At 54.9% G+C, this 25,759-nt stretch overlaps 3 protein-coding genes across 3 annotated transcripts; all 3 read right to left on the bottom strand.

The window, feature by feature from the left end:
• Window positions 1-1,583: 1,583 nt before the first annotated feature.
• Window positions 1,584-8,274, bottom strand: CDK5RAP1 (CDK5RAP1 mitochondrial tRNA methylthiotransferase). The gene is made up of 13 exons (XM_071446795.1): window positions 7,947-8,274; window positions 7,253-7,356; window positions 6,756-6,790; window positions 5,980-6,080; window positions 5,633-5,843; window positions 4,777-4,897; window positions 4,265-4,495; window positions 3,912-4,009; window positions 3,746-3,801; window positions 3,500-3,630; window positions 2,490-2,639; window positions 1,949-2,089; window positions 1,584-1,825 (listed from the first exon to the last, which is right to left on the bottom strand). Exons 1-13 carry the CDS (start codon window positions 8,185-8,187, stop codon window positions 1,745-1,747), a joined length of 1,701 nt encoding a protein of 566 aa, XP_071302896.1. The 5' UTR covers window positions 8,188-8,274; the 3' UTR covers window positions 1,584-1,744.
• A 945-nt stretch (window positions 8,275-9,219) lies between these two features.
• Window positions 9,220-16,067, bottom strand: LOC139599508 (bactericidal permeability-increasing protein-like). The gene is made up of 15 exons (XM_071446813.1): window positions 15,949-16,067; window positions 15,021-15,120; window positions 14,282-14,410; window positions 13,704-13,859; window positions 13,267-13,330; window positions 12,780-12,843; window positions 12,245-12,336; window positions 11,903-12,079; window positions 11,629-11,688; window positions 11,337-11,504; window positions 10,983-11,050; window positions 10,723-10,765; window positions 10,309-10,372; window positions 9,740-9,816; window positions 9,220-9,474 (listed from the first exon to the last, which is right to left on the bottom strand). Exons 1-15 carry the CDS (start codon window positions 16,061-16,063, stop codon window positions 9,427-9,429), a joined length of 1,425 nt encoding a protein of 474 aa, XP_071302914.1. The 5' UTR covers window positions 16,064-16,067; the 3' UTR covers window positions 9,220-9,426.
• Window positions 16,068-17,049: 982 nt separating this feature from the next.
• Window positions 17,050-24,185, bottom strand: LOC139599486 (bactericidal permeability-increasing protein-like). The gene is made up of 15 exons (XM_071446790.1): window positions 24,060-24,185; window positions 23,132-23,231; window positions 22,393-22,521; window positions 21,751-21,906; window positions 21,336-21,399; window positions 20,835-20,898; window positions 20,297-20,388; window positions 19,955-20,131; window positions 19,681-19,740; window positions 19,389-19,556; window positions 19,035-19,102; window positions 18,765-18,807; window positions 18,351-18,414; window positions 17,782-17,858; window positions 17,050-17,175 (listed from the first exon to the last, which is right to left on the bottom strand). Exons 1-15 carry the CDS (start codon window positions 24,172-24,174, stop codon window positions 17,128-17,130), a joined length of 1,425 nt encoding a protein of 474 aa, XP_071302891.1. The 5' UTR covers window positions 24,175-24,185; the 3' UTR covers window positions 17,050-17,127.
• Window positions 24,186-25,759: the final 1,574 nt, after the last annotated feature.

Below are 25,759 nucleotides of genomic sequence, written 5' to 3'. Positions count from 1 at the left end.
GGAGGGCACACTGTGGTCTGCATTTCCTACTTGGAATAGATGCTCCTTGGGAGGTCAAAATGAGCAGGGAAAGGTGGGTGTCAGCCCTTTTTCCAGGGTGCTGGCTTGGGCCCTAGTCCCAGAATGCCTGGGAATTATGAGCTGAAAGATTTGCCACAGGGCAGTTAAATCTGGAGACGGCTCAGTGGGCTTGATGAGCCAAGCACGTTGGCCTCAGTGCCCATCTCCTCTGAGGGCTGTTGGCTTATACATGCTGCTGCTTCCTTTGGGATTTCACCCAAACTGCTGCCTCTTCCTGAAACCCCCCTGGACCACAGGCTCATGCTCACTGACCAGCACAGATTCAGGCCCTGGTTTGTGAACTTGGGCCAAATACACATTCCCATGTGGAAGCAGGAGGGCAGATCAGCCCTGTGTGCCTGTCAGCCCCTCAGAGCCCACATGGACTCTGGGGTCTGTGCAGATTCACTTCCTGAGAAGGGACTTAGCTCTGATAATAAACAAAATGTATTTGTTTCTTGAAGCCTAATGAATATTCAGTGAACCATGCTGTTTTCAAAGAGAAACAATTATAGCCCAGAAAGAGCTGAGCAGGAGAGGCAGCTTTTGAGTAAAACCCTTTCACATTTATTTTAAAATTCTGCAAATTCATGTCGTGATTGCCCTGCTACCAGCTGTTCCTTCAAAACTGGTCACTGGCTTGAGCCTTTTACAAGGATTTATTTTAATGACATGATTATCTGTATGAAAAGGGGTGATCCTTTCTCACATCTCAGTTTACTCACAAGTGCAGGTCACAGGTCCTTGTTTGAATTTCACAGAGCAGGCTGGAATGTGACACTGCGCAGCCAGGGTCAGCTGCAGGCTGATGAAAACAAGGAACTGTCAGATGCACTTGAAGAACTTACTGGCCATTTAAATCAGTACAACCACTTCTCTCGGTAAGCAAAGGGAAGGACATCCATAGATGTTTGGATTACAAAACTGCACCCCATGTTTTAAGCAGCCATCTCTTCCCTCGCATTCGCCAGGCCTGGAAACAAGGAAATCTTCTCGAGACAAGATCCAATCCTCCCCAGTACCAGAGGATTGTGTCTGGGGCTGCATTCCTTCAGCCCCAGACACAACAGATTCACTGGAGCACGTTAAACACCATTTTTCATTCCACAGTCCAGTGCCACATTCAAACACACAAGTGTGGTGTGGGTTCTTGCATCTCCTTTCCAAGCATTTTGCCAATATTTGGAAAGAATTAATTAATCTTCTGTTATTTCAGGTCTTTCTAGCCTTTGACAGTACTCCTGCCATTCTCCAGCAGCTACTGGGGCTGTGTTTTGTAAGTAACACCAGCTTTTGCAGCTCCTAAATTCAGCTGAGCTCATAGGAAGCAACTGCTCTGCACATCCATCTCAGGCTGGGCTGTGCCAGAGGATGTGATCACAGTCAGAGGACAGACCTGCAGCACTCTGAGGGTGGGACAAGCCTCAGGGCAAGTTAAAATACACAATCTCACAGTATGTGAATTTTGCAAGTTCACACACAGCTTCTACCCCTTTGAACCTGCACACACTATGACAGATAACTTGGCACCAAAGCAAAAATATATATGTATTTTATTATTTCATAAATAAATTTTAATATACATATATATCTTCCTGGTTCTACCATATCTCTCCACCTGACCACACTTCTTATTTCTTCATGGAGAACATGTGCTGCTTCCATCCAGGGCAGCAGGGATCCCTCAGTGAGAAGCAGCAGCACGGGACAGGGTGGTCCGGCAGAGCGGAACTCCCCGCAGGGTCTGCGAGCTGGCAGAGGTTACCTGAAAGAAACAGCACAGGCCTTCAGGCACTGGGGAGGATCCATTCTAATTTTAGGCTCTTCTGGCAGCAGCTGCCCTAGAGAACAGCACTGTGCAAGGAAATGAGCACTGCAGGTAGGTCACCTTCACCATCACATAGTCCCCGGGCTGGGCTCTGCCTGGAGCCCCGGGCTCAGCAGCATCCTCCAGCTCGGCATCGGGGAAGATCACCTTGATGTTGCCATCGTTCCTCCCACACAGCTCCAAGGCAGAGCGTTTGCTGGGCTGGAAAGAGGACAGGGAACATTACCTGCATGGCAATTGCTCTGATTCACTGCTGGGCTTTATTGCCTCAGGAATTAATTGAGCACTATTGATGGTATTAAACCCACATTAACCAAGCCCTGGAACACAGCACTGTGTCCAGAGCTGCTGAGTGACACTCACACACCAAAGCACAAATTCTGTGCTTGGCCAGAGATGCATCCCTAACTGATCCCATTCCCTGTGCTCAGCTCAGTGCTCTGGCAAAGTCAGGCTGTCTGCTTAAGTGTGAAGAAATGGTCTTGGGAGTCCTGGGATTACAAGGGGAAAGTGAGAAGGGAAGGCAGAAGTGGTGACTGCTGTGCACAGCCTCAGATCCAGCAAGAAAGGAGGAAGACAATTCCATTCCAGGCCCACTCACCCCTTCCACCAGCACCAGCTGGGCCTGTCCCACCAGTGCTGCGTTGGCCCTCGCAGCCTCCTCCCGGAAGGTGGCAATGAGCTGCTCCAGCCGCCGCTTCTTCACATCTGCGGGGACATCGTCCTGCAGCCGGTGATGTGCCCGTGTCTTCTGCACACACAGAGCCAGAGCCGCCCCTCAGCACCCAGCCTGAGCCCAGAGCCTTGTCTGACCCACTGCTCCTACAGCAACAGCTTCCCACATTCCAACAGCATTTCAGTTTGTATCACAAAGGAACTATTCCAGTGCCAGCCATGCCCTCATGCTCCTCACATCTTTCTCTTCCACCTTTTAGGCAGAAGGTCTGATGCAGGGCACTGAGTATCAGTGGCTGTGAAACAGTTTTGCAGCTCCTGTGTGGGATGTGCCTGTGCCTGTCCATCCATAGACAGGCAACAGATTCTACTACTTCTAATCTACATACTGAATGGCGATCCAAATCCCTTTGCTTCCTTAAGTTTCCCAACCTTTTGTCCTCTTCCCCAACAGTATCATACACTCTGGAGAGCATTCTAATGGAGACTTACCAACTACCCACTCTTCTCATGGAAACACCTTCTCAAAAATTCACCACTTCCCTCCAGAGTTGACTGACAGACCCTCATAGCTGGGCTCCAGCCCAACTCCATTAGCACATTCCTCATCAGCAAATAATGGATTCGCAGCCTCTGCTGACACAGTTACTTCCCTGCAATGACCCTGGAGCATCTGCAGAGCCGGGTCACCAAGCAGTTACCAATCCTGACACTCCTACAGAGAAGGTGGAAGCCTCCCAGGCACAACAACAGCCCTTGCAGAACCACATACCCTGTAAGTGCTACCTGGGACAAATGACATCTACCAGTATACCAAATCTTTGGGTATGATTTTCATCAGCTTTTTAAAAAATGTGTTATTATGAGAAAGAGTACTGAAGAGTTTAGGGGACACAGCCAGAGATAACAGCCTTCTCCACGAGGGCCTGCGCTCACCTGTCTCATGCTGTAGGCAAACAGGAAGCCGACGTTGTAGCGGACTTCCCGCAGCAAGGACACCGTCTGCAGGTGATCCTCCTCTGTCTCTCCACAGAACCCAGCAATGAAATCACTGCTCAGGCTCACTCCTGTAACAGAGACACAGCTGTACACTTCCCTCATGGAAGACAGGAATGCTGCACTCAGGAAAGGACAGTGAGATACAGTCATGCTGAATTCAGACCAAGCCAAAGGAACACGCACCTGGAATAGAGTCACGCACGTGGTGCACGAGCTCTAAATATGCTTCTCTTGTGTATCTGCAATGAACAGCACATGGATTTGCTAACTGGAAACCCACAACATCAGTGAGGAGAAACCAGCAGGCAAATCAAAGGGCAGGACACAGGGCTCCTCATGGGTGACCCACCCTCGCCGCATGGCCTCCAGGACTCGTGTGCTCCCACTCTGGGCTGGGAGGTGCAGCTGTTTGCAGATGTTGTGTCGCTCCTGGATGAGCTGCAGGACCTGCGGTAAGTGATCAGAGATGTCTCAGACAGCTTAACTGTACCTGGGTGCCAAAGGAAAAGTCTTCCCTGGTTAAAAGCCAGCAAACTGCAAACCTGCCAGCTTTAGCCCCAACATCCAACTCCCAGGAGCTGCTGTTCCCAGTGTGGGAACCCACATTGTCTTTGTTTGGGAAGGCAGCACAGCCCATACCTCACATTTCAGAGCTGCCTTGCTGCCTCCAAGCAGAGGCCAAGGTGTTTATTTTACACTTGCCTCATCAGGAAAATCCTTGGGGTGTGGAGAGGTGAAACGGATCCTCATTTCTGGATCAATCCTAGAGACCTGGTCCAGCAGGTGTGAGAAGCGCAAACCTCCCGCTTTGGCTTTGTAGACTGTGCTAAAGCCACGGCTGAGGCCCGGGGCAGCCACTGACTGAAACTGCACCTCAGACAGGTCTCGAAAGCTGTTGACATTCTGACCCAAGAGGGTCACTTCTTTCACTCCCTACAAAATAAACAGAGAGGAAGAAATATAACCTGGGCAGGATGGCTGAGCTGCAAGGTCAGCCATGGTTTTACTGCAAGGAGTTTCCAACAGAAGCCCTCCCATCCCTGTCAGGGCATATTACAAGGGGAATCCAAAAGCCACTGGTGGAACCCCACCACAACTTCATCTCTGCAGATAAAGGCAAGTGACACTGGTTACAAGTAGCACTGAAAACATTGTTACCAGGAACTACCCTTCCTCCCATGGCTTGGGACAGGCAGGAGGAGGCTCTGCCTCACCTGATCCGAGAGCATCCTCACTTCCTGCAGGATGGAGGCGATGGGGCGGCTCCTTTCCCGGCCTCGGGTGAAGGGCACGATGCAGTAACTGCACATGTTGTCACAGCCCCGCATGATGGACCTGCCCAGAGGTAAAGCATGGGTCACCTCCCTCCTGCAGAATCATCCACGCTGCATCCTGCCCAGGATGAGCCCAGAACTGCTGCCTGCAGCCAGCTCCACACACACACCATCCACACTGGATTCAGCTTGCCCTGAGCTAACACCTCCTGATTTTTTATGCACATTTTTAAGAAAGCTGGAAAGAGCTAATGAAGCACAGACAGCCACTGCAGCCTGGGAGTGATCAAAGATCCTTCTACATCCTTCTACATCCCCATCTCCTGCAGAGTGACACTGTCCTTCCATACGCTATGGCCACACTGAGCAGAGTCTGATTTCATGTCTGACAATGCTACCACCAAAACTAAACAATCAGAAGGTATAATATGTTTCTCTCAGCAGAGAACAAGAAATAGCAGAACCTGGGGCAGGGGACCACAGAAGGAAGGGGATGAGAGAAGCATGGACTTCAGGAAGGGACAGTGGCACAGAAATCACTCAATGCAGCATCAGGCTGAAAGTCAGCATTCCCAAAGCAGAGGGAGAGAAGTCCACAACAGCCAGAGTTCAGGGCATGCTCTCCAGGGCTCAGTCACACAGCAAAGCAACAGCAAAAACACACACACACACACTCTGGGAGAGACAGTGCAGCCAGGCACTGCATCTCCTGGGCAGCTGTTGTCACTGACACATCTACTCTGCACAGATTTCCAAATCAGAGCCACGGAAACAAGCACTGGGAAAAGGTACTCACACAAATGCTGTTGTGCCACCTGCACTAGTCTGGACAGGCAGAATGTCAGCATAGGTCTCATCTAGGGACAGCAGGACGTTGGCAGCTTGCTGGCCAGACTCTGCCACTGCCAGCAGCCGGGGAAGATCACGGTAGGCATCAGGGCCTGCCACGACATCAACCAGCTTCTCCCTGTGCAGAATCTCCTCCTTAAGCCTCTCAGCCATGCATCCTGCCACCAAAGGAGAAGGCTCCTTGTGAGGCAGTGCCTGCCCTCCGTTACTCCCCTGCAGCCCCTTCCAGCTGCTTTCACCCCAGGCCAAGGTGGCTGCTGCCAGCGGGACTCAGGCCATGCAGCCCAGCCGTACCCAGGATCCCGACGCGGAGCGGAGCTCGAGCCTGGGGCCGCCGGGCCTTCAGCGCCTTGAGGTGCTGCAGACGGTTCCAGATGGCCTGCTCTGCCTTCTCCCTGGGGAGCCAGCACAACGGGCTACTGCAGCTGCTGCTCCTGCACTGAGCCCCAGCCTGAGCGCCCCAAGTGCTCTGTAAGGAGAATTCAGCTAAAGCAGGGAACCTAATGGCACCTGAGAGTGCGTTTGTGGTGTGCGGACTATGTCTTGTCTCTGTCTATCTGCTATCACTTTGCTTGCCTCAGAGCATCTCCCCTGCAGAAATACTTTAGGGACTAAGCTCTTGGGGAGAAAAAGTGCCTTGGCCACACTACAAAGTACCCTGCAATAAGCATTTGGTGTCTTCTGCATTCAGAAAAAACAAGGAAAAGTTCCCTTTATATCAAGTTGCTCCTAAACATATTTCTTACACTTTTTAAGTACAGACACTGTACTAGAGAGTTACTTCAGGAGAAGATAGACTATTTTAAAATAAAATCATTAATTGTGCAGGTCTCTCACTGCCCATGGCATATACACAGAGATTACACTACCAAAGAACTTCTCACCACCCAGAGAAGCAATTCACAGCACAATTAATGTTGTAAATCATAGCACCAGCCAGCCCTACCCTCAACTAAATAGCCAGTATCACACCTGCACACTCCTTTCCTCATGCAACATCTTTATTGCCTTGGTTTTCAAATGGTAATTCCTTAAAAAGTGTCCCAAACCAGCGAGAAACATCTCCTTACCTCACGGAACAGGTGACAAGAAGAACCACATCTGCCTAAATCGAAAGCAACAAAAAGAGAAGAATCTATAAAAATCAAACAATAAGTTCTCATGCCCTGCCCAGGTAACCTGAAGAGGTAGACTATAAAACTCACTAAACTCAGGAAAAAAGACCTACCTGAGTACACAGTAGGTTTCAGCAAAAAGAGTTGCAAGAAAGAAACAGAAGACAAGCAGAGTCTTCACTAAATGGTAAAAGTAAACTCAAAGATGAGACAGGAGGATCCCGCTGTGTCCAATCCCTCTCCAACTGAGACAGAGCCCAGTAGTTTAAAGAAAAAAGACAACCCACAGCTTTCTAGCACACTTGTTAAGCAGTTTCCTTCATTTCACAGAACTCAGACTGCAAAACTCGTAACATCCCACAGGGTTGCAATCCAGGGAAAAGCTGGGACTTGCAGGCACAGCCAGGGCATGAGTGCTGTGCTCCAGGAGAGCTGCCAAGGTGCTGCCTTACCTCACCCAGCTCCTTTGTCCTGGCATAGCCATTCTTCTGCAGGATGGCCCAGACGATCTCGGTGTCACTGACATTCATCTGGCAGCCGTAGGTCTCCAGGTACACTGCAACAAAGGCCATGTGACACAGGAGCCTGCTCAGCTCCCATCCACAACCTGTCCTAGCCCCTGCTCTGCGGGAACAAGCCCTCAACCCCACCACTGGAGCCAGGCAAGCAGCACAAAAGCTGCCTGCACCTGCAGCCCACAAGGGATAAACCGAAGGGCAGGCTCTGGGAAAACTGTGTGCTCTGCAACATGGCAGGGCTGGGCTGTGACTGCAGAGCAGCAGCAGCTGTGTCCTTACTGAGATACAACACTCAGGGCACTGAACACCATCCTCAACGGGGCACCACAGCCCCACAAGGGCTGCCACAGCCCCACTGACAGCCAGCACACAATGCGGGCAGGTGCCAGAGCAAGCTGCTCTCTGCTCAACTCCGTGGTGGAAAAACACGACTTTGTAGCCAAGAACTAAACTCCTTCTAGAGTCAAAACCCCCTCAGGGCCCCAAAAGCAACCAAACAACCCATTTTCCCACTCTGCTCTGACTGGGAAGCACCATTGTCTGCGCCGGCCTTACGGCTGCCCGCAGCAAGGCCAGAGCAGGGGGGTTCGGCTGACTCCAACAGCTCCGACCCCGAAGACCCACAGACCTTTCGGGGTGCCGGGGGTAGAGCCCGGCTCAGGCGCCAGCTCTGGCGACGGCCCCGGCTGTCCCGCGGCAGCTGCCCTCAGGAAGTGCCGCAGGTCGGGCCCCGCGGGCAGCGCGAAGCCGCGCCACGCCGGCCACGGTCCCGGTCCGCAGCGCGCCCTGCGGGCGGCCCCAGTACGAGCAGCGGCCCCGGGCGGGCGGAGCAGCCCCGCCGCCCGCAGCGCTCGGGCCCCGGGCAGCATGGCCGCGGCCGGGGGGGAGCTTTGGGGGACGGACCGACCGGCCAGGGACGGAGCCGCCCCGCCGTGCGCCGACAATGCGGCTCCGCCGCCGCCTCCGCCCCTCGGCGCCGCGTTCCGCCCCGCCGCCATTCCGGGCCCGCCCCGCTGCTGGGCGGCGCCGCCGCGGGAATCCCAAAATCACAGAATCAATTAGGTTGGAAAAGAACTCCGAGGTCATCGAGTTCAGCCTGTGACCCAGAAACACCATTTCAGCCAAAACAGGGCACTGAGCGCAATATCCAGTCTTCCCTTAAACACCTCCAGAGACGGTGACTCTACCACCTCCCTGGGCTGCCCATTCCAAGGCCTGACAACCCTTAATGTGAAGGAATTTTTCCTAATATCCAAAGTAAAAGTCCCCTGGTGCAGCTTAAGACCACGTCCTCTCAACCTGTCCCTTTTTCCCTGGGAGCAGAGCCTGACCCCCACATGGCTGCTCCCTCCTGTCAGGGGGTTGTGAGGGTGAAAAGGTCCCCTCTGAGCCTCCCTTCTTCCAGGCTGAATCCCTCCAGCTCCCTCAGCCTCTCTGATGCTGCAGCCCCTTCACCAGCTCCATTGCCCTTCTCTAGACATGCTCTGAACCTCCATGTGCATTTTGAAGTGAGAGACCCATAACTGGAGAAAGGACTTGAGGTGTGGGCCTCACAAACGCCAGGGGGACAATCCCTTCCCTGGTCTGGCTGCCCTACTGGTTACAGGCCATGTTGATAGAGGCCAGGATGTCCTTGACATTCCTGGCCACCTGGTGCTTATGTTCAGCTGCTGTTGACAGCAACCCCAGGGCCATTTCCACTGTGCTTTTTTCAACCACTCTACCCCAAGGCTGAAGTGAAGGCACAGGAGAGCAGGTGATCCATGGTGCCTCGCTACGGCCATGGAAACAGACCAACGAAGTGGCCCTGATCCAGCTCCAGCTCCTACCTGGCCCAGTACAGCCCCAAGCACAGACAGTGACACCAAGAGCAGAGCCGAAGCAACACCTTTATTGCTGCTCAGAGGGAGGAGGGGAGCAGGTGGCCCAGGGCAGGGGACCCCCAGCTCATGGTAGCACCGGGTGAGGCCCCAGCAGGAGGATGGAGGGTCTGGGCCAAGGCAGCAGTGCAGGACAGTGGCAGGACTGGGGGTCTTCAGCTCAGGCAGGGAAGGGCAAAGTGGTGAATGGAGCAGATTTAGTGCTGAAGGGCTCTCATCACCCTGTCTTCATCCCCGGGGCTGGAAGCGAACGTCTGCTCCAAGCAGCAGGAAATTCTGGGAGAAAGAGAGAAAGCGCTGGGCTGCTATGGGCCCTGGCAGCTGCCCTGCCCAGCACCCACCACATCCCCCAAGGCAGAATGGATTGGGACCTGTGCTCTGGTTTGCTGCTGGGCCATTGGGATCTCAGTGAAGAGCACCCTCCCATTTGTCACTTTCCAGCACAGCTGAGGAAACTGGATTTGGAGGCTGTGCTGGTAAGCAGGGCTTTGTGGGCAGCAGGATGGGCCCCAGCTGGGGCCAGCTGCTCCCTCTCACTCACCTGGTGGAACCTCACAAGGATCTTGGAGAGCTGAATCCTGTCCAGAAGTGGCAGAGGGAAGCCCTCATCTAAGCGGGCTGGAAAAGACAACACATGTGTCTGCACTGGCATGGGAATGGGAGTCAAGGGAGCACGGAGCACTCAGAGAAGGTGGCCACCTCCTTCCCCCAGCCCTTTCCTCTCCTCCACTGCTCCTGGGGCAGGCAGAGGAAACTCCTGCCAAGCTCCACAGAAGGGCTGCCTGTTGTGCCATGACAGCCCCCTTGGCCACTCCTGCCACCAGCCCCACTCTGGTCTGAGCTGCTGGCGAGGCAGGAGATGCAGGGATTCGGGGAGAGGGTCTGGAAAGCATTAGGATCTGCACAGGGCTCATATTTTCCATTGCGTTTGCTGCTGGGAGCCTGTCAGAGCAGCAAGAGGCTCCCTCCGCTTCACTGCCGCCTCCTGTGCGCACTTTGCCCTGCATCAGCCTTGGCAATGAGGATTTAATTAGTGAGCTGGGACCCCTTGGATGGAGCAACCTGAGTCGGGGGTGCTCCAGCAACACCATTCCCTCTGTAGGTTCTCACCATTAAGATGTGGCAGGAGAACATTGGAAGTCAGGATGTTCATTATGGACTGCAGAAATTGCACCTGGCGAGTGGGGAGAGAGGGAGGAAAAGCTTTAGTCTGCAGGACAGGAGACATGCGGGCACTGCAGGATAATTCTAAAAAGAGACAAGATGCTGGGCTGTGCACAACACTTTGCAGAGACCAGCAGCTTTGTCTGTTCACACTGGCAGTGTAGGAAATGTTTGGGGTGAGAGCAGCAATGGATCAGGCTCTGCATCCTTTCCCAGCCTTGCAGGCTGAGGCAGGAGGTGGCTGCATGGTCAGTGTGGGGTCCCATGTTGGGAGGCAGCGAGGAATGAGTCCCTGTCCTGGCCCCCGGCAGGCTGCCAGCTCCATGCTGGGGGCTCTGCTTGTGGTCAAGGATAGCTTACCTGGAAAGTGCCAACAGCTGAATCCTTCAGAGAGAGCCTGATCCTGCACAAGGGACAGAAGTGGTGCTGTGGAGGATGTGCCAAGGGAGGGAGCCATTCCACCCATCCATGGCCATGCAGATCCCACTCCCTCCAGCTCCAGCTCATTCCTTCCCTCCACAGCAAGCCCACGTCCCAGGGACCTTCCCATCCCCTCTCTGTCCCTGGGCACCCAAAACAGAAAGACCTCCAGCCCAGTCAGTGGCTGCTCCCCTCTGTACCTGCCCACATCCAGGCTCCCAACTATGCGGCCGGATCTCACATTGATGACAGCGGACACGTTCCCTGTCTGGGGAGAGAGCACAGAGCTCTGGCAGTGCTCACCCCACCTCAGCCCAAAGCAGACATCCAGGGGAACAGCCCTGACCAGCTGAAACACACCACTGCCCATCCAGGGGCGTGTCTGCATCCAGCATTAAACCTGGCATTTGTCAGCTCAGGAATTGTTCAGTTGGGGACACCCTCACTGTGCCTGGACAGCACCTGGGAGCGCCCCTGGCAGGATCTGGGCAACAGGACAGGGCACAGCTCAAACTCCCTTCTGCCCCATCACCGCAGGCCGTGTCTGAACTCACCAGGCTGAGGAGGAAGAGAGGAGCCAGGCTGGAGTTGGGAAGGATGGCATAAGCCTGGGCATCCACAATGGGCTGGAATGAGATTCCTCCTGGTCCAATAGTCAGGAATGGAGCAGTGGGAGTGGACAGCCTGAACTTCATTGGCATGTTTGGATACTTCTCCTCCAGCTGTGTGGGAGTAGGGAGAGGATGGGAATGATGGCACAAACCCCCAGTCCTGAGGGAGAACACCTGGCACAGAGCAAAGCCTGTGTGTGCAGGAGCTCTGGGCAGGCAGGGCCAGACTGCTCACCTGGGGAATGAAGGCTGAGAAGACAGAGGTGTCCAAACTGAATCTCGCTTCCTTTGGGATCTGCAGGGAGACGATTGTCACACTGGGGCAATGTGGCACAGAGGAGCCCATGGCGAGCCCATTGCATCCCCAAATGCTGCCATGTGTGACAGCCCGGCGTCATCCCACAGCCTCCAGCTCTCTCTCTGTGGCTTCTCCAGGATTGCTGGCTGTTCCTGGAGCTCCTCAGCAAATGGAACCTCTTTCCCTGCCCTGTCCCACTCATGCCACTCACCTTGGCCTTTGTGATTTCAAAGACCAGTGCCCCAGCCTTGTGGTAGGCAATGCCGGCTGTGTTGAAGAAGTAGCTGGAGGCTCCAAAGTAAACCATGCGCTCGTGATCCGAGGGGAAGGCCAGCGGCAGCGGTGAGAAGGGGACGGGGGAGCGGTGGGCCAGGGAGTAGAATTCACCCTGGGAGGAGGGAGAGACGTGGAGAAGGGCTGCAAATAGCAGTGGGTCTCACCTGCTGACTCACGCTGGCAAACAGCATTTGCAGCAGGTTCCATAACCTTGGCTCCCACCTGCCTTTGGCAATGGCATTGGCCAAATCAAGTGTTCCCAGGGGCTGCTTCTCACCTTCAGGTCTGCATCCAGAGACTGGGCGGTAGCTCTTGGGGGTGCCACCAAGGAGTAATTGATCCCAATCTTGTCATCTATCCTGACTGTGACTGCAAACCCATGGAAGAGAGATGAGTATGAATGACATGGTTGGCAGCAGATGGCCTGCAATGGCATCTGGGCAGTGCTGTGATTGGGCTTCCTGGTGCACCAGCTCACTACCCACTGCTCCTCTGCTTGCTTTTGCTAGGAAGCAAAAACCTCCACTTTTCTCCTGTCTTTTTCACAGCCATTTCCTGGACCTGAGAAGTGGCCATCACCCCCAGTTAAGGTAACCTACGCTCCCACCAGCCCATGGGCACAGATTCTGCAGGTATTCCCACAGCCTGACAGGACACACAGTGATTTCTCTCTGCTGAGAAGGTGCTCCCCAGCTCCCAGCTTGGGTGCCAGAACACCCGGAGATGGAGAGTGGACATAAAGTAAAACTTTCCTCATGGCTGGGAAAAACCAGGAAGAGCTGCTTCTAAGCCCACTTAAAGCCCCCCAGTACCTGGCATCGTCTGGACCTGCTTCTGGAGCTTGTTTTTTACAGACTTGGCCACATTGTCACACACCTGTGGGACAGAAAGGCCACAGAGCTCAGCAGGGGCAGCTGGGTCACAGCTCCATGACAAAGCTTGCTTAAGTAAATGAGCACACAGTGATGATTGCCTCCATTCATCAGGCAGCACACTAAGTGTCCAAGACTCAAGCAGGATTTATACCTACAAGCATCTGCCTGCAGCAATTTCCCTCAGCACAGTTCAGCTCTGGGGAGACCCTTGAAAGGGAAATCTCATGTGGCCCATGCAGGAATGAACCGTGCTGAGCAGCCAGGGAATGGCTGAGGAAGAGCAACAGAGAGGATTAACCTACCCACAGGGGTGTGCTCTGGCTATATTTGGATCCCTATACTTGATCCTTTGAGCACATTACCTACAAGTGAGGACTAAAGACAATCAGGAATCCCAGGGCTCTGCCTTTCACTGCTAACATACCGTGGTCCCTAAATGCTTCTGCAACAGGGATGTAGCAGTCTTCTTGAATGTGTTGTAAAGCCACCTACAGAGAAACACAGAGAGAAGCCCAGCCTAGCTCAGATCCTTTCTGCAGAAGTATGTGCCCAGGAAAGGGAGACGATATAGAACATCATTCTCAAGCAAGACCCGGGAACATCATTCCTACACTAAACTGGCATCTGGCTTTGCCCCAGGGTTTACATTTGAAAACAGACTCACTGGTAAACCCCACTCACCACCTTAAATGTCCAGCCACAGCAGGAGAAATTCAGGCCAGATTTAAGACCAGGCAACATCAGATTTGCCAACAACATACTCACACGAGGTCCCCATTCTAATGGCAAAGCATCATTCCCATGGCATTCCCATATGGGCTAACACAGAGCATTTCCAGACCTTCCAGTGAAGTCACATACCCAAGCTTGCCAGAAAAGCGCAACCCGACTTTGGAGGCGCGGGCACTGCAGTCTGAGGTGCTGATGGTGGGCCTCCCAGTGGTGTCCCTGCCCAGCCTCAGGATGAATTTGATTGAGATATTTTCCACCTTCAGGTCAAAAGATCCGGGCCCACGGCTGCAGGGAGAAGGGGGAATAAGAAAGAGATATTTGTCAATGCCAAGACCTGGTGAAGAGACCTAAAATCTGTTGAGGATGCATCAATCTGGATCAGTCTCCCCCTTGTATGGTGCATCCAGAGGAGATTTGGAAAGTGTTTAAATTCAAGGGGAGCAAATTTTACTGGCACATAAACTAGGAGAGGTAACTTTTACACAGAGGGGAGTGAGAGTAATTAGGGGTGGTGGAAGAGAGACCTGAGGGTCCATGTATACCTCCCCTTTCATGTGCCTTGTTCCTGCCTCCCACCCTGTTTTATCCGGGGGATCAAAGTGACAGCTGCCCAAAACAGAAGGGAGAGGAGAAAAAACCTGTCAAATTCAAGAGTGGGAGACACAGAGTAGGTGCCTGAATAGGGAGAGGAAGAGCTGGCCACTCACATAAAGAGAAACTTCACCCAGCAGTCCCCATTCAGCTCAACAGAGGCGTTGGAGATGGAGACCTGCAGGCCCACATTGGGGACCGGGGTAATCCGTGAGTGTGGCAAGCGGAAAGTGGGAATGTGCAGCCTAAAATATACAAATAAAATGAAAAATCATGTTACAGTGGTTCCACACTCCCAAGCACAAGGCAAAGGAGGGATGGAGGGAGGGAGACAATCAGGGAGGGAAGAAGGGTGAGCAGGATGGAGTCACTGCACTGGCAGCATTTCCAGCTGCAGTTCTGCTGCTGCAAAGCTATGCCTGGCAGGGTCACACAGTGTAGAGTGGCACCTTTGGGAATGGGGCCCTTGCAGCCACCCAAGGCAGCTCCAAACACTGCGCTGCAGGAGAAGAGAGGCACCCGGGCAGCAGGGAGCTGGCATTTCCACAGGGACTGGGCTCCTGCTTCACATGCCTTGTCCCACAGGCAAGGCCATCTCCACTACCCAGGCTGTGATTGCACACAGTCCACCCATGCCCACACTGCTGTGATCCTCATTCCAATTTTCGCCTTGGGCAAGGAGAAAAACAGGAACATGCACCAAGGACACAGCCAACATCTCAGGGAGCTGTGGAGGGGACAGGATGCTCCTCAGTGCTCAGGGGGCTCTCCATCATCCCCACTCCTCCTGCCCCTCGCCGTGGTCAGGAGGGCAGTGGGTGGCTCCAGGCCACTGGCGAGGCTCACAGGGCTTACCTGGAGAGTGAATAGTGCAACTCCCCCGATTTACCCGAGATGTTTGGCAGCTTCAGCTGGGCCAGCTCCTTCTCCAGGATCGCAATCCCCTGCTCTTGGGCTACAGGGACACAGGGACAGCGTCACTCCACCATTCCACCACTCCATCATTGCAGCCACAGGAGCTGCAGCACACACTGGGCATGCAGCAGAAGGATCAGAGGAGAGATCCAGGTGATGCTGCCTCCCAGGCTGGCTTTAAAGCAAACCTCTGTGCACACAGCCCTGAGAGCACACAGGCAATGCTGCCTGGAGCCCTGCTTGCAGCCCCAGGGGAAGGTGGTGGCTGCAGAAAGGAGAGAAGTGTCCCAGTCTCACTCTCCAGGCAGTGCACTGGGGGAGATCTGCATGAGGTCTGAGGCCCTGGGATGCTGTGTGTTTCTCACACAGTGTATTTCAGTGCATAACTGTGCTCTGCTGGAGCCAGGGCCCTGCCTGCCTCGATAAAACCAGCACGGGGCCCATCCATCTCTGTCACTGCCCCTCCCTAAACTCCCCAGCTCCTCTCTCCTCTGCAGCTCCCTCCTCCAGGGCTCACGGCTCAGCTGCCTGGATGTGCTGTGGGAGCAGCACCCTCCTGCTGTGCCAGCCTCCCACACTGCCTGGCTGCAGCTCCCTGAGACCCCACAGGGCTGGGCCCCTCTGCAGGGGCTCCATCAAGCTCTGGTATAGGGGGCAGGCAGGTGCAGCAGGGGAAGCCCTGGCTGATGGTGCATTTGGCACCCCTGGCCAAGGATTTCCCCACCCTGTCCCTGTGCTCCTCACATGGGCACCCATGGCCAAGGATCTCCCATTCTGCCCCAGGACCCTGCACTTCTCACAGGGTACCTGGCTCCACAGCTCTGCCACCAGCACATCTGTCAGGAGAGAAATCAGAAGCAGAACCCACCGTAGTCCAAGCCTGCCTGGGTGATCCTCACCACGAAGCCGGGGTTGGTGGCTGTGCTGAGTGCCAGGCACAAGGCCAGTGCCCCACAAGCCACAGCCACGCTCTGCATTCCCATCCTGGCTGCCCACATGCCACGTTGTGCAGGGCTCTCCCTGCCCACACCACCTTTATATCCCAGCCAAAACAGGAACCTTGGGCAAAGGTGGTGTTAGGAACCATGGGGGCCTCTCTGGGACTTCCTGCTTGGCCACCACCCTGCTCCACTGTGCTGCTGGCACCATGGCTGCATGGCCCAGCACAGAGGCACACCTGGTGCCTCCCACCCAAAGCAGGGAAGGAGCAGTGGAAACTGGGAGGCAACAGCCTAGTTTCCAGCTCTCTGTCACTGCCAGCCTGGGAATTCCCCGGGCAGCTTGTACCAGTGCCAGAGGCAGGACTGCTGCTGCTCTCCAGCCTCACACTGGCAGGTGTATGTCGGCTGGGAACCAGATGGAAAACCCGTGGACACAGGAAGAAAAATGAGACCACCCTGCCTCAGTTTGGAGAGAACTTGGAAAGAGAAGTCATCAGCCCAAAATAAAGCCTCTCTTAGCCATATCCAGGAGAAGTTCATTGACACCCATAGGATTGGTCAATGGTCAGGATCAGTGACAACTAAGGTTGTCCCTAGACCTACTGGAACTTCAGCACAGAGAGGTCATGGGAGGCATCAGGGCCTGCCACAACATCAACCAGCTTCTCCTGTGCAGAATCTCCCCCTTAAGCCACTGTGCTTTTTCCACTCACTCTGTCCCAAGGCTGGAGTGAAGGCACAGGAGAGCAGGACACAGGTGTTCCATGGTGCCTTGGAATGACCATGGAAACAGCCAAACCAGGTGGTCCCAATCCAGCTCCCATCTGTCCCTGTGTGGCCCGAGGTGCAGACAGTGACACCAAGAGCACAGCCCCAGCACCGACGCCTTTATTGCTGCTCAGAGGGAGGAGGGGAGCAGGTGGCCCAGGGCAGGGGACCCCCAGCTCATGGTAGCACTGGGGGAGGCCCCAGCAGGAGGATGGAGGGTCCAGGCCAAGGCAGCAATGCAGGACAGTGGCAGGACTGGTGGTCTTCAACTCAGGCAGGGAAGGGCAAAGTGGTGAATGGAGCAGATTTAGTGCTGAAGGGCTCTCATCACCCTGTCTTCATCCCCGGGGCTGGAAGCGAACGTCTGCTCCAAGCAGCAGGAAATTCTGGGAGAAAGAGAGAAAGCGCTGGGCTGCTATGGGCCCTGGCAGCTGCCCTGCCCAGCGCCCACCACATCCCTGAGGGCAGAATGGATTGGGATCTATGGCTCTGGCAACCCCTGTGCCAGTTTTTCCCCCCGGCAGGCTCTGGAGGCATTTCACAGCCACACCTCACTACAGATTTTCAGCATCCTCATTGTGACCTTGCTTTGGGGTTTCCCCAAGGCACGCCACAACAGGGGCTCTCTCTGCTCCTCTGGACCTGGTACAGCTGCTTACAGCAGAGGAGGCAGGGGCTGCATCCTACCAGGCATCACAGCATCCATCCAGGCACTGCCAGTCAGGGAGAGCAGGGATTTGGGGCTGACACTGCTATAAAAAGCAGCATTGGAAACTCAGACCCCAGGCTTAAGAACTGGAGAATGATGTGGTGCCATCCCAGACACCCAAAATGCAGCCAAGAAAAGCAGAGAACTGGTTTGTGCTGAAAGCTCCCATCGATCACCTCATGGCACAGCTGAGGAAACTGGATTTGGAGGCTGTGCTGGTAAGCAGGGCTTTGTGGGCAGCAGGATGGGCCCCAGCTGGGGCCAGCTGCTCCCTCTCACTCACCTGGTGGAACCTCACAAGGATCTTGGAGAGCTGAATCCTGTCCGGCAGTGGCAGACGGAAACCCTCATCTAAGCGGGCTGGAAAAGACAACACATGTGTCTGCACTGGCATGGGAATGGGAGTCAAGGGAGCATGGAGCACTCAGAGAAGGTGGCCACCTCCTTCCCCCAGCCCTTTCCTCTCCTCCACTGCTCCTGGGGCAGGCAGAGGAAACTCCTGCCAAGCTCCACAGAAGGGCTGCCTGTTGTGCCATGACAGCCCCCTTGGCCACTCCTGCCACCAGCCCCACTCTGGTCTGAGCTGCTGGCGAGGCAGGAGATGCAGGGATTCGGGGAGAGGGTCTGGAAAGCATTAGGATCTGCACAGGGCTCATATTTTCCATTGCGTTTGCTGCTGGGAGCCTGTCAGAGCAGCAAGAGGCTCCCTCCGCTTCACTGCCGCCTCCTGCGCGCACTTTGCCCTGCATCAGCCTTGGCAATGAGGATTTAATTAGTGAGCTGGGACCCCTTGGATGGAGCAACCTGAGTCGGGGGTGCTCCAGCAACACCATTCCCTCTGTAGGTTCTCACCATTAAGATGTGGCAGGAGAACATTGGAAGTCAGGATGTTCATTATGGACTGCAGAAATTGCACCTGGCGAGTGGGGAGAGAGGGAGGAAAAGCTTTAGTCTGCAGGACAGGAGACATGCGGGCACTGCAGGATAATTCTAAAAAGAGACAAGATGCTGGGCTGTGCACAACACTTTGCAGAGACCAGCAGCTTTGTCTGTTCACACTGGCAGTGTAGGAAATGTTTGGGGTGAGAGCAGCAATGGATCAGGCTCTGCATCCTTTCCCAGCCTTGCAGGCTGAGGCAGGAGGTGGCTGCACGGTCAGTGTGGGGTCCCATGTTGGGAGGCAGCGAGGAATGAGTCCCTGTCCTGGCCCCCGGCAGGCTGCCAGCTCCATGCTGGGGGCTCTGCTTGTGGTCAAGGATAGCTTACCTGGAAAGTGCCAACAGCTGAATCCTTCAGAGAGAGCCTGATCCTGCACAAGGGACAGAAGTGGTGCTGTGGAGGATGTGCCAAGGGAGGGAGCCATTCCACCCATCCATGGCCATGCAGATCCCACTCCCTCCAGCTCCAGCTCATTCCTTCCCTCCACAGCAAGCCCACGTCCCAGGGACCTTCCCATCCCCTCTATGTCCCTGGGCACCCAAAACAGAAGGACCTCCAGCCACCCCCTGCCCAGTCAGTGGCTGCTCCCCTCTGTACCTGCCCACATCCAGGCTCCCAACTATGCGGCCGGATCTCACATTGATGACAGCGGACACGTTCCCTGTCTGGGGAGAGAGCACAGAGCTCTGGCAGTGCTCACCCCACCTCAGCCCAAAGCAGACACCCAGGGGAACAGCCCTGACCAGCTGAAACACACCACTGCCCATCCAGGGGTGTGTCTGCATCCAGCATTAAACCTGGCATTTGTCAGCTCAGGAATTGTTCAGTTGGGGACACCCTCACTGTGCCTGGACAGCACCTGGGAGCGCCCCTGGCAGGATCGGGGCAACAGGACAGGGCACAGCTCAAACTCCCTTCTGCCCCATCACCGCAGGCCGTGTCTGAACTCACCAGGCTGAGGAGGAAGAGAGGAGCCAGGCTGGAGTTGGGAAGGATGGCATAAGCCTGGATATCCACAATGGGCTGGAATGAGATTCCTCCTGGTCCAATAGTCAGGAATGGAGCAGTGGGAGCGGACAGCCTGAACTTCATTGGCATGTTTGGATACTTCTCCTCCAGCTGTGTGGGAGTAGGGAGAGGATGGGAATGATGGCACAAACCCCCAGTCCTGAGGGAGAACACCTGGCACAGAGCAAAGCCTGTGTGTGCAGGAGCTCTGGGCAGGCAGGGCCAGACTGCTCACCTGGGGAATGAAGGCTGAGAAGATAGAGGTGTCCAAACTGAATCTCGCTTCCTTTGGGATCTGCAGGGAGACGATTGTCACACTGGGGCAATGTGGCACAGAGGAGCCCATGGCGAGCCCATTGCATCCCCAAATGCTGCCATGTGTGACAGCCCAGCCTCATCCCACAGCCTCCAGCTCTCTCACTGGGGCTTCTCCAGGACTGCTGGCTGTTCCTGGACCTCCTCAGCAAATGGAACCTCTTTCCCTGCCCTGTCCCACTCATGCCACTCACCATGGCCTCTGTGATTTCAAAGACCAGTGCCCCAGCCTTGTGGTAGGCAATGCCGGCTGTGTTGAAGAAGTAGCTGGAGGCTCCAAAGTAAACCATGCGCTCGTGATCCGAGGGGAAGGCCAGCGGCAGCGGTGAGAAGGGGACGGGGGAGCGGTGGGCCAGGGAGTAGAATTCACCCTGGGAGGAGGGAGAGACGTGGAGAAGGGCTGCAAATAGCAGTGGGTCTCACCTGCTGACTCACGCTGGCAAACAGCATTTGCAGCAGGTTCCATAACCTTGGCTCCCACCTGCCTTTGGCAATGGCATTGGCCAAATCAAGTGTTCCCAGGGGCTGCTTCTCACCTTCAGGTCCAGGTCCAAGGACTTGGGTGTAGCTCTTGGGGGTGCCACCAAGGAATAATCAATACCAAAGTTGTTATCTATCTTGGCTGTGACTGCAAACACAAGGGAGATGAGTAAGGAGATGGTCAGGAAAGCTGGCAGCAGATGGCCTCCGCTGGCATCTGGACCGTGCCGTGATTGGGCTTCCTGGTGCATCAACTCACTACCAACTGCTCCTCTGCTTGCTTTTGCTAGGAAGCAAAAATCCCCACTTTTCTCCTGACTTTTTCACAGCCATCTCCTGGACCTGAGAAGTGGCCAGGGTCCCCCCGCTAAAGTAGCCAAAGTCCCTGACATTCCGTGGGCACAGATTCTGAAGGAATTCCCACAGCCTGACAGGACACACAGTGATTTCTCTCTGCTGAGAAGGTGCTCCCCAGCTCCCAGCTTGGGTGCCAGAACACCAGGACATGGGGAGGGGACACAAAGTAAAACTTTCCTCACGGCTGGGAAAAACCAGGAAGAGCAGCTCCTAAACCCACTTAAAGCCCCCCAATACCTGGCAGCGTCTGGATGTACTTCTGTAGCTCATTGTGCACAGACTTGGCCACATTGTCACACACCTGTGGGACAGAAAGGCCACAGAGCTCAGCAGGGGCAGCTGGGTCACAGCTCCATGACAAAGTTTGCTTAAGTAAATGAGCACACAGTGATGATTGCCTCCATTCATCAGGCAGCACATTAAGTGTCCAAGACTCAAGCAGGATTTATACCTACAAGCATCTGCCTGCAGCAATTTCCCTCAGCACAGTTCAGCTCTGGGGAGACCCTTGGAAGGGAAATCTCATGTGGCCCATGCAGGAATGAACCGTGCTGAGCAGCCCCCCGGGGGGGGCAAGGGCGTGGCCAAGAAAGAGCAACAGAAAGGATTAACCCACCTACAGGGGTGTGCTCTTGCTCTCCTTACATCCCTACTTCTGAGCCTTCTGGACGTTACCAACAAGAGGGGGTTTAAACACAACCAGTAAACACAGGACCCTGCCTTCCACTGCGCACATACCTTGCTCTCTAAATTCTTTCGCAACTTCCTTTCAATAACGCGGTGGAAGAGGTTGTAAAGCCACCTGCAGAGAAACACAGAGAGAAGCCCTGCCTAGCTCAGTTCCATACTGCAGAACTATGTGCCCAGGAAAGGTTGATGATAGAGAACATCATTCTCAAGCAAGCCCCTGGGAACATCATTCCCACACCCATTTGGCATCTGGCTTTGCCCCAGAGTTTACATTTGAAAACAGACTCACTGGTAAACCCCACCCACCCCCTTAAATGTGCAGCAACAGCAGGAGAAATTCAGGCCAGATTTAAGAGCAGGCAACATCAGAATTGCCAGCAGGCTACACGCTTAACAAGGCCACATTCTAGTGACAGGTGGGCTAATACACAGCATTTCCACACCTTCCAGTGAAGTCACATACCCAAGCTTGCCAGAAAAGCGCACCCGGACATTGGAAATGCGGGCACTGCAGTCTGAGGTGCTGATGGTGGGCCTCCCAGTGGTGTCACTGCCCAGCCTCAGGATGATTTTCAAGTTGACATTTTCTACCTTCAGGTTGAAAGATCCATGTCCCTTGCTGCAGGGAGAAAGGGGAATAAGAAAGAGATATTTGTCAATTCCAAGGCCTGGTGAAGAGACATCTCATTTGGTTCAGGATACAGCAGTCTGGATCAGTCTCCCCCTTGTATGGTGCATCCAGAGGAGATTGGGAAAGTGTTTAGATTCAGGGGAAGCAAATTTCACTGGCACATAAACTAGGAGAGGTAACTTTTACACAGAGGGGAGTGAGAGCAAGTAGGGGTGGTGGAAGAGAGACCTGAGGGTGCATGTATACCTCCCCTTTCATGTGCCTTTTACGTGCCTCCCACCCTGTTTTATCCATCATATCTGGGAGAGCAAAGTGACAGCTGCCCAAAACAGAAGGGAGAGGGAGAGGGAGAGGGAGAGGGAGAGGGAGAGGGAGAGGGAGAGGGAGAGGGAGAGGAGAAAAAACCTGTCCAGTTCAAGAGCGGGAGACACAGAGTAGGTGCCTGAATAGGGAGAGGAAGAGCTGGCCACTCACATAAAGAGAAACTTCACCCGCCAGTCCCCATTCAGCTCAGCAAAGGCATTGGAGATGGAGACCTGCAGGCCCACATTGGGGACCGGGGTAATCCGTGAGTGTGGCAAGCGGAAAGTGGGAATGTGCAGCCTAAAATATACAAATAAAATGAAAAATCATGTTACAGTGGTTCCACACTCCCAAGCACAAGGCAAAGGAGGGATGGAGGGAGGGAGACAATCAGGGAGGGAAGAAGGGTGAGCAGGATGGAGTCACTGCACTGGCAGCATTTCCAGCTGCAGTTCTGCTGCTGCAAAGCTATGCCTGGCAGGGTCACACAGTGTAGAGTGGCACCTTTGGGAATGGGGCCCTTGCAGCCACCCAAGGCAGCTCCAAACACTGCGCTGCAGGAGAAGAGAGGCACCCGGGCAGCAGGGAGCTGGCATTTCCACAGGGACTGGGCTCCTGCTTCACATGCCTTGTCCCACAGGCAAGGCCATCTCCACTACCCAGGCTGTGATTGCACACAGTCCACCCATGCCCACACTGCTGTGACCCTCATTCCAATTTTCGCCTTGGGCAAGGAGAAAAACAGGAACATGCACCAAGGACACGGCCAACATCTCAGGGAGCTGTGGAGGGGACAGGATGCTCCTCAGTGCTCAGGGGGCTCTCCATCATCCCCACTCCTCCTGCCCCTCGCCGTGGTCAGGAGGGCAGTGGGTGGCTCCAGGCCACTGGCGAGGCTCACAGGGCTTACCTGGAGAATGAATAATGCACCTTCCCCGATTTACCCGAGAAGTCTTGCAGCTTCAGCTGGGCCAGCTCCTTCTGCAGGATCGCAATCCCCTGCTCTTGGGCTACAGGGACACAGGGACAGCGTCACTCCACCATTCCATCATTCCATCATTCCAGCCACAGGAGCTGCAGCACACACTGGGCATGCAGCAGAAGGATCAGAGGAGAGATCCAGGTGATGCTGCCTCCCAGGCTGGCTTTAAAGCAAACCTCTGTGCACACAGCCCTGAGAGCACACAGGCAATGCTGCCTGGAGCCCTGCTTGCAGCCCCAGGGGAAGGTGGTGGCTGCAGAAAGGAGAGAAGTGTCCCAGCCTCACTCTCCAGGCAGTGCACTGGGGGAGATCTGCATGAGGTCTGAGGCCCTGGGATGCTGTGTGTTTCTCACACAGTGTATTTCAGTGCATAACTGTGCTCTGCTGGAGCCAGGGCCCTGCCTGCCTCGATAAAACCAGCACGGGGCCCATCCATCTCTGTCACTGCCCCTCCTTAAACTCCCCAGCTCCTCTCTCCTCTGCAGCTCCCTCCTCCAGGGCTCACAGCTCAGCTGCCTGGATGTGCTGTGGGAGCAGCACCCTCCTGCTGTGCCAGCCTCCCACACTGCCTGGCTGCAGCTCCCTGAGACCCCACAGGGCTGGGCCCCTCTGCAGGGGCTCCATCAAGCTCTGGTATAGGGGGCAGGCAGGTGCAGCAGGGGAAGCCCTGGCCGATGGTGCATTTGGCACCCCTGGCCAAGGATTTCCCCACCCTGTCCCTGTGCTCCTCACATGGGCACCCATGGCCAAGGATCTCCCATTCTGCCCCAGGACCCTGCACTTCTCACAGGGTACTTGGCTCCACAGCTCTGCCACCAGCACATCTGTCAGGAGAGAGATCAGAAGCAGAACCCACCGTAGTCCAAGCCTGCCTGGGTGATCCTCACCACGAAGCCGGGGTTGGTGGCTGTGCTGAGTGCCAGGCACAAGGCTAGTGCCCCACAAGCCACAGCCACACTCTGCATTCCCATCCTGGCTTCCTGCAAGCCTGCACTATGCTGGGCTCTCCCTGCCCACACCACCTTTATATCCCTGCCAAAACAGGAACCTTGGGCAAAGGTGGTGTGCGGAGCCACGGGGGGCGTCCCCAGGATTTCCTGCTTGGCCACCACCCTGCTCTGCTGTGCTGCTGGCACCGTGGCCACATGGCCCAGCACAGAGGCACACCTGGTGCCTCCCACCCAAGGCAGGGAAGGAGCAGTGGAAACTGGGAGGCAACAGCCCAGTTTCCAATTCTCTGTCACTGCCAGCAATCCCTGCCTGTGGCAGCAGTGGATGTTCAGTGGGGCAGAGCTGGGTTTGGCACTGGCAGCTGAGCCTGACAGAGCCACATGTCTGCAGCCTGCCCCCAGAAAAAGCTGGGAACAGCCTGGGCTGCCCAGGAGCAGGGTCCCAGCCCTGCTGCTCTCCATCTCTGTCCCGGTCCCATGGCTCTCCTGGCTACTCTGTGAGCTGTTTCTGTCACACCATGGACCTGCCAAGGGCACCAGAGCAGCCATGGGCCACCAGAGCAGCCATGGGGCACAGCAGTGGCTAAGAAGGCAGATCACAGCTTCTCACCTCATGTGAGCAGATCACAGGGACCCCCACACCCAGCAGGGCTGGCAAAGGGGCATTTGCCTGGGCTGGGCAGCTGCACCAAGGCAACTACCTCAGTGCAGTGCCCTGCAACTCCAGATCCTATCACGGGTTCCTGCACAGAGCAGCCACACACAGGAAGAGACATCCATCACCCCAGGATCAAGCTCCAAAGACATCACTTCTGAGGCCTGATATGTCCCAGCTCTTGTCATGATGGCTGGAGACAGGGGCAGGATTTGGGTGCAGCCAGGCAGGTGTGAGGGAGGAACACCCCTGTGCCCGCCCAGGCAGGAGAACTTGGCTGGCTGGTCTCTCCTTGCAAGATAAAGGTGATGGAGGAAGAAATATTTCAGTCAATTTCATTTCCTGTGCCTGGTGTCCAGGCAAAGGAAACCCATGGCTGCTGATGCAGGCAGATCTCATGCTGGATCCAGGGAAGTCCTGGCTGCCAGAGGCAACATCCTTGAGCCTGTGAGCAGAGCTCCTTGTGCCCAGAGCTCCTTTTGCCCAGAAAGAAACATGCAAGAACAAGGGAGAAAGGCAAAAGCCAAATCCTCACTCACAGCCTCCTTGGTATTGTGACCCTCCCTGTCACCCATCATCAGCTCTTATCTGGGTCTGGCTCAGTTCAGAGCAGGAGATCCCAAACCTGCCATGGTGACAAGCCCATTTTGTCACTGAAGGGCTGTGACAAAACAACATTCAAGATGTTCAGGAAGAGCATGGAGGAAGCAGAACTCTTCCATAAGGAGAAATGAAATTTTATAAGGAATAGCATAGAGAGGAAGCAAAACCAGGAAGTCTTCCCCCAGGCTTTGAGCAAATTTTGAAGCTGAACTGAAAAACAAGCCTTCAAAGAGCCGAACTCTGACCAAACACTGCTGTGTTTGGCAAGGAGCAGCCAAAACCACATCTAAAGCTCAACATATGTGCCGGTCCCGGTAGTGCTTCCTGCAAGCGGTGACAGAGGGAATG

Source organism: Agelaius tricolor, unplaced genomic scaffold, assembly GCF_023055355.1.
Source record: "Agelaius tricolor isolate 1412-34295 unplaced genomic scaffold, bAgeTri1.0.p SCAF_23, whole genome shotgun sequence".
In the NCBI taxonomy this organism is placed as follows: Eukaryota; Metazoa; Chordata; class Aves; order Passeriformes; family Icteridae; genus Agelaius; species Agelaius tricolor.
This window is presented reverse-complemented; position numbering and strand designations above follow the sequence as displayed.

Excerpts from the sequence above, each read along its gene's own strand:
- CDK5RAP1 (XM_071446795.1), bottom strand. The coding sequence starts at position 8,187 with ATGCTGCCCGGGGCCCGAGCGCTGCGGGCGGCGGGGCTGCTCCGCCCG. Across the intron at positions 6,081-6,755 it reads CTTGTCACCTGTTCCGTGAG|GGAGAAGGCAGAGCAGGCCA; the intron begins GTAAGGAGATGT and ends CTGGCTCCCCAG. Across the intron at positions 2,640-3,499 it reads TTGCCTACAGCATGAGACAG|AAGACACGGGCACATCACCG; the intron begins GTGAGCGCAGGC and ends CTGTGTGTGCAG.
- LOC139599508 (XM_071446813.1), bottom strand. The coding sequence starts at position 16,063 with ATGGGAATGCAGAGCGTGGCTGTGGCTTGTGGGGCACTGGCCTTGTGC. Across the intron at positions 13,860-14,281 it reads TGGGTGAAGTTTCTCTTTAT|CCGTGGGCCCGGATCTTTTG; the intron begins GTGAGTGGCCAG and ends TTCTCCCTGCAG. Across the intron at positions 9,475-9,739 it reads TCCTTGTGAGGTTCCACCAG|AATTTCCTGCTGCTTGGAGC; the intron begins GTGAGTGAGAGG and ends TCTTTCTCCCAG.
- LOC139599486 (XM_071446790.1), bottom strand. The coding sequence starts at position 24,174 with ATGGGAATGCAGAGTGTGGCTGTGGCTTGTGGGGCACTAGCCTTGTGC. Across the intron at positions 21,400-21,750 it reads CGCTTTTCTGGCAAGCTTGG|GTGGCTTTACAACCTCTTCC; the intron begins GTATGTGACTTC and ends GTTTCTCTGCAG. Across the intron at positions 19,741-19,954 it reads TTGAAATCACAGAGGCCATG|ATCCCAAAGGAAGCGAGATT; the intron begins GTGAGTGGCATG and ends GTCTCCCTGCAG.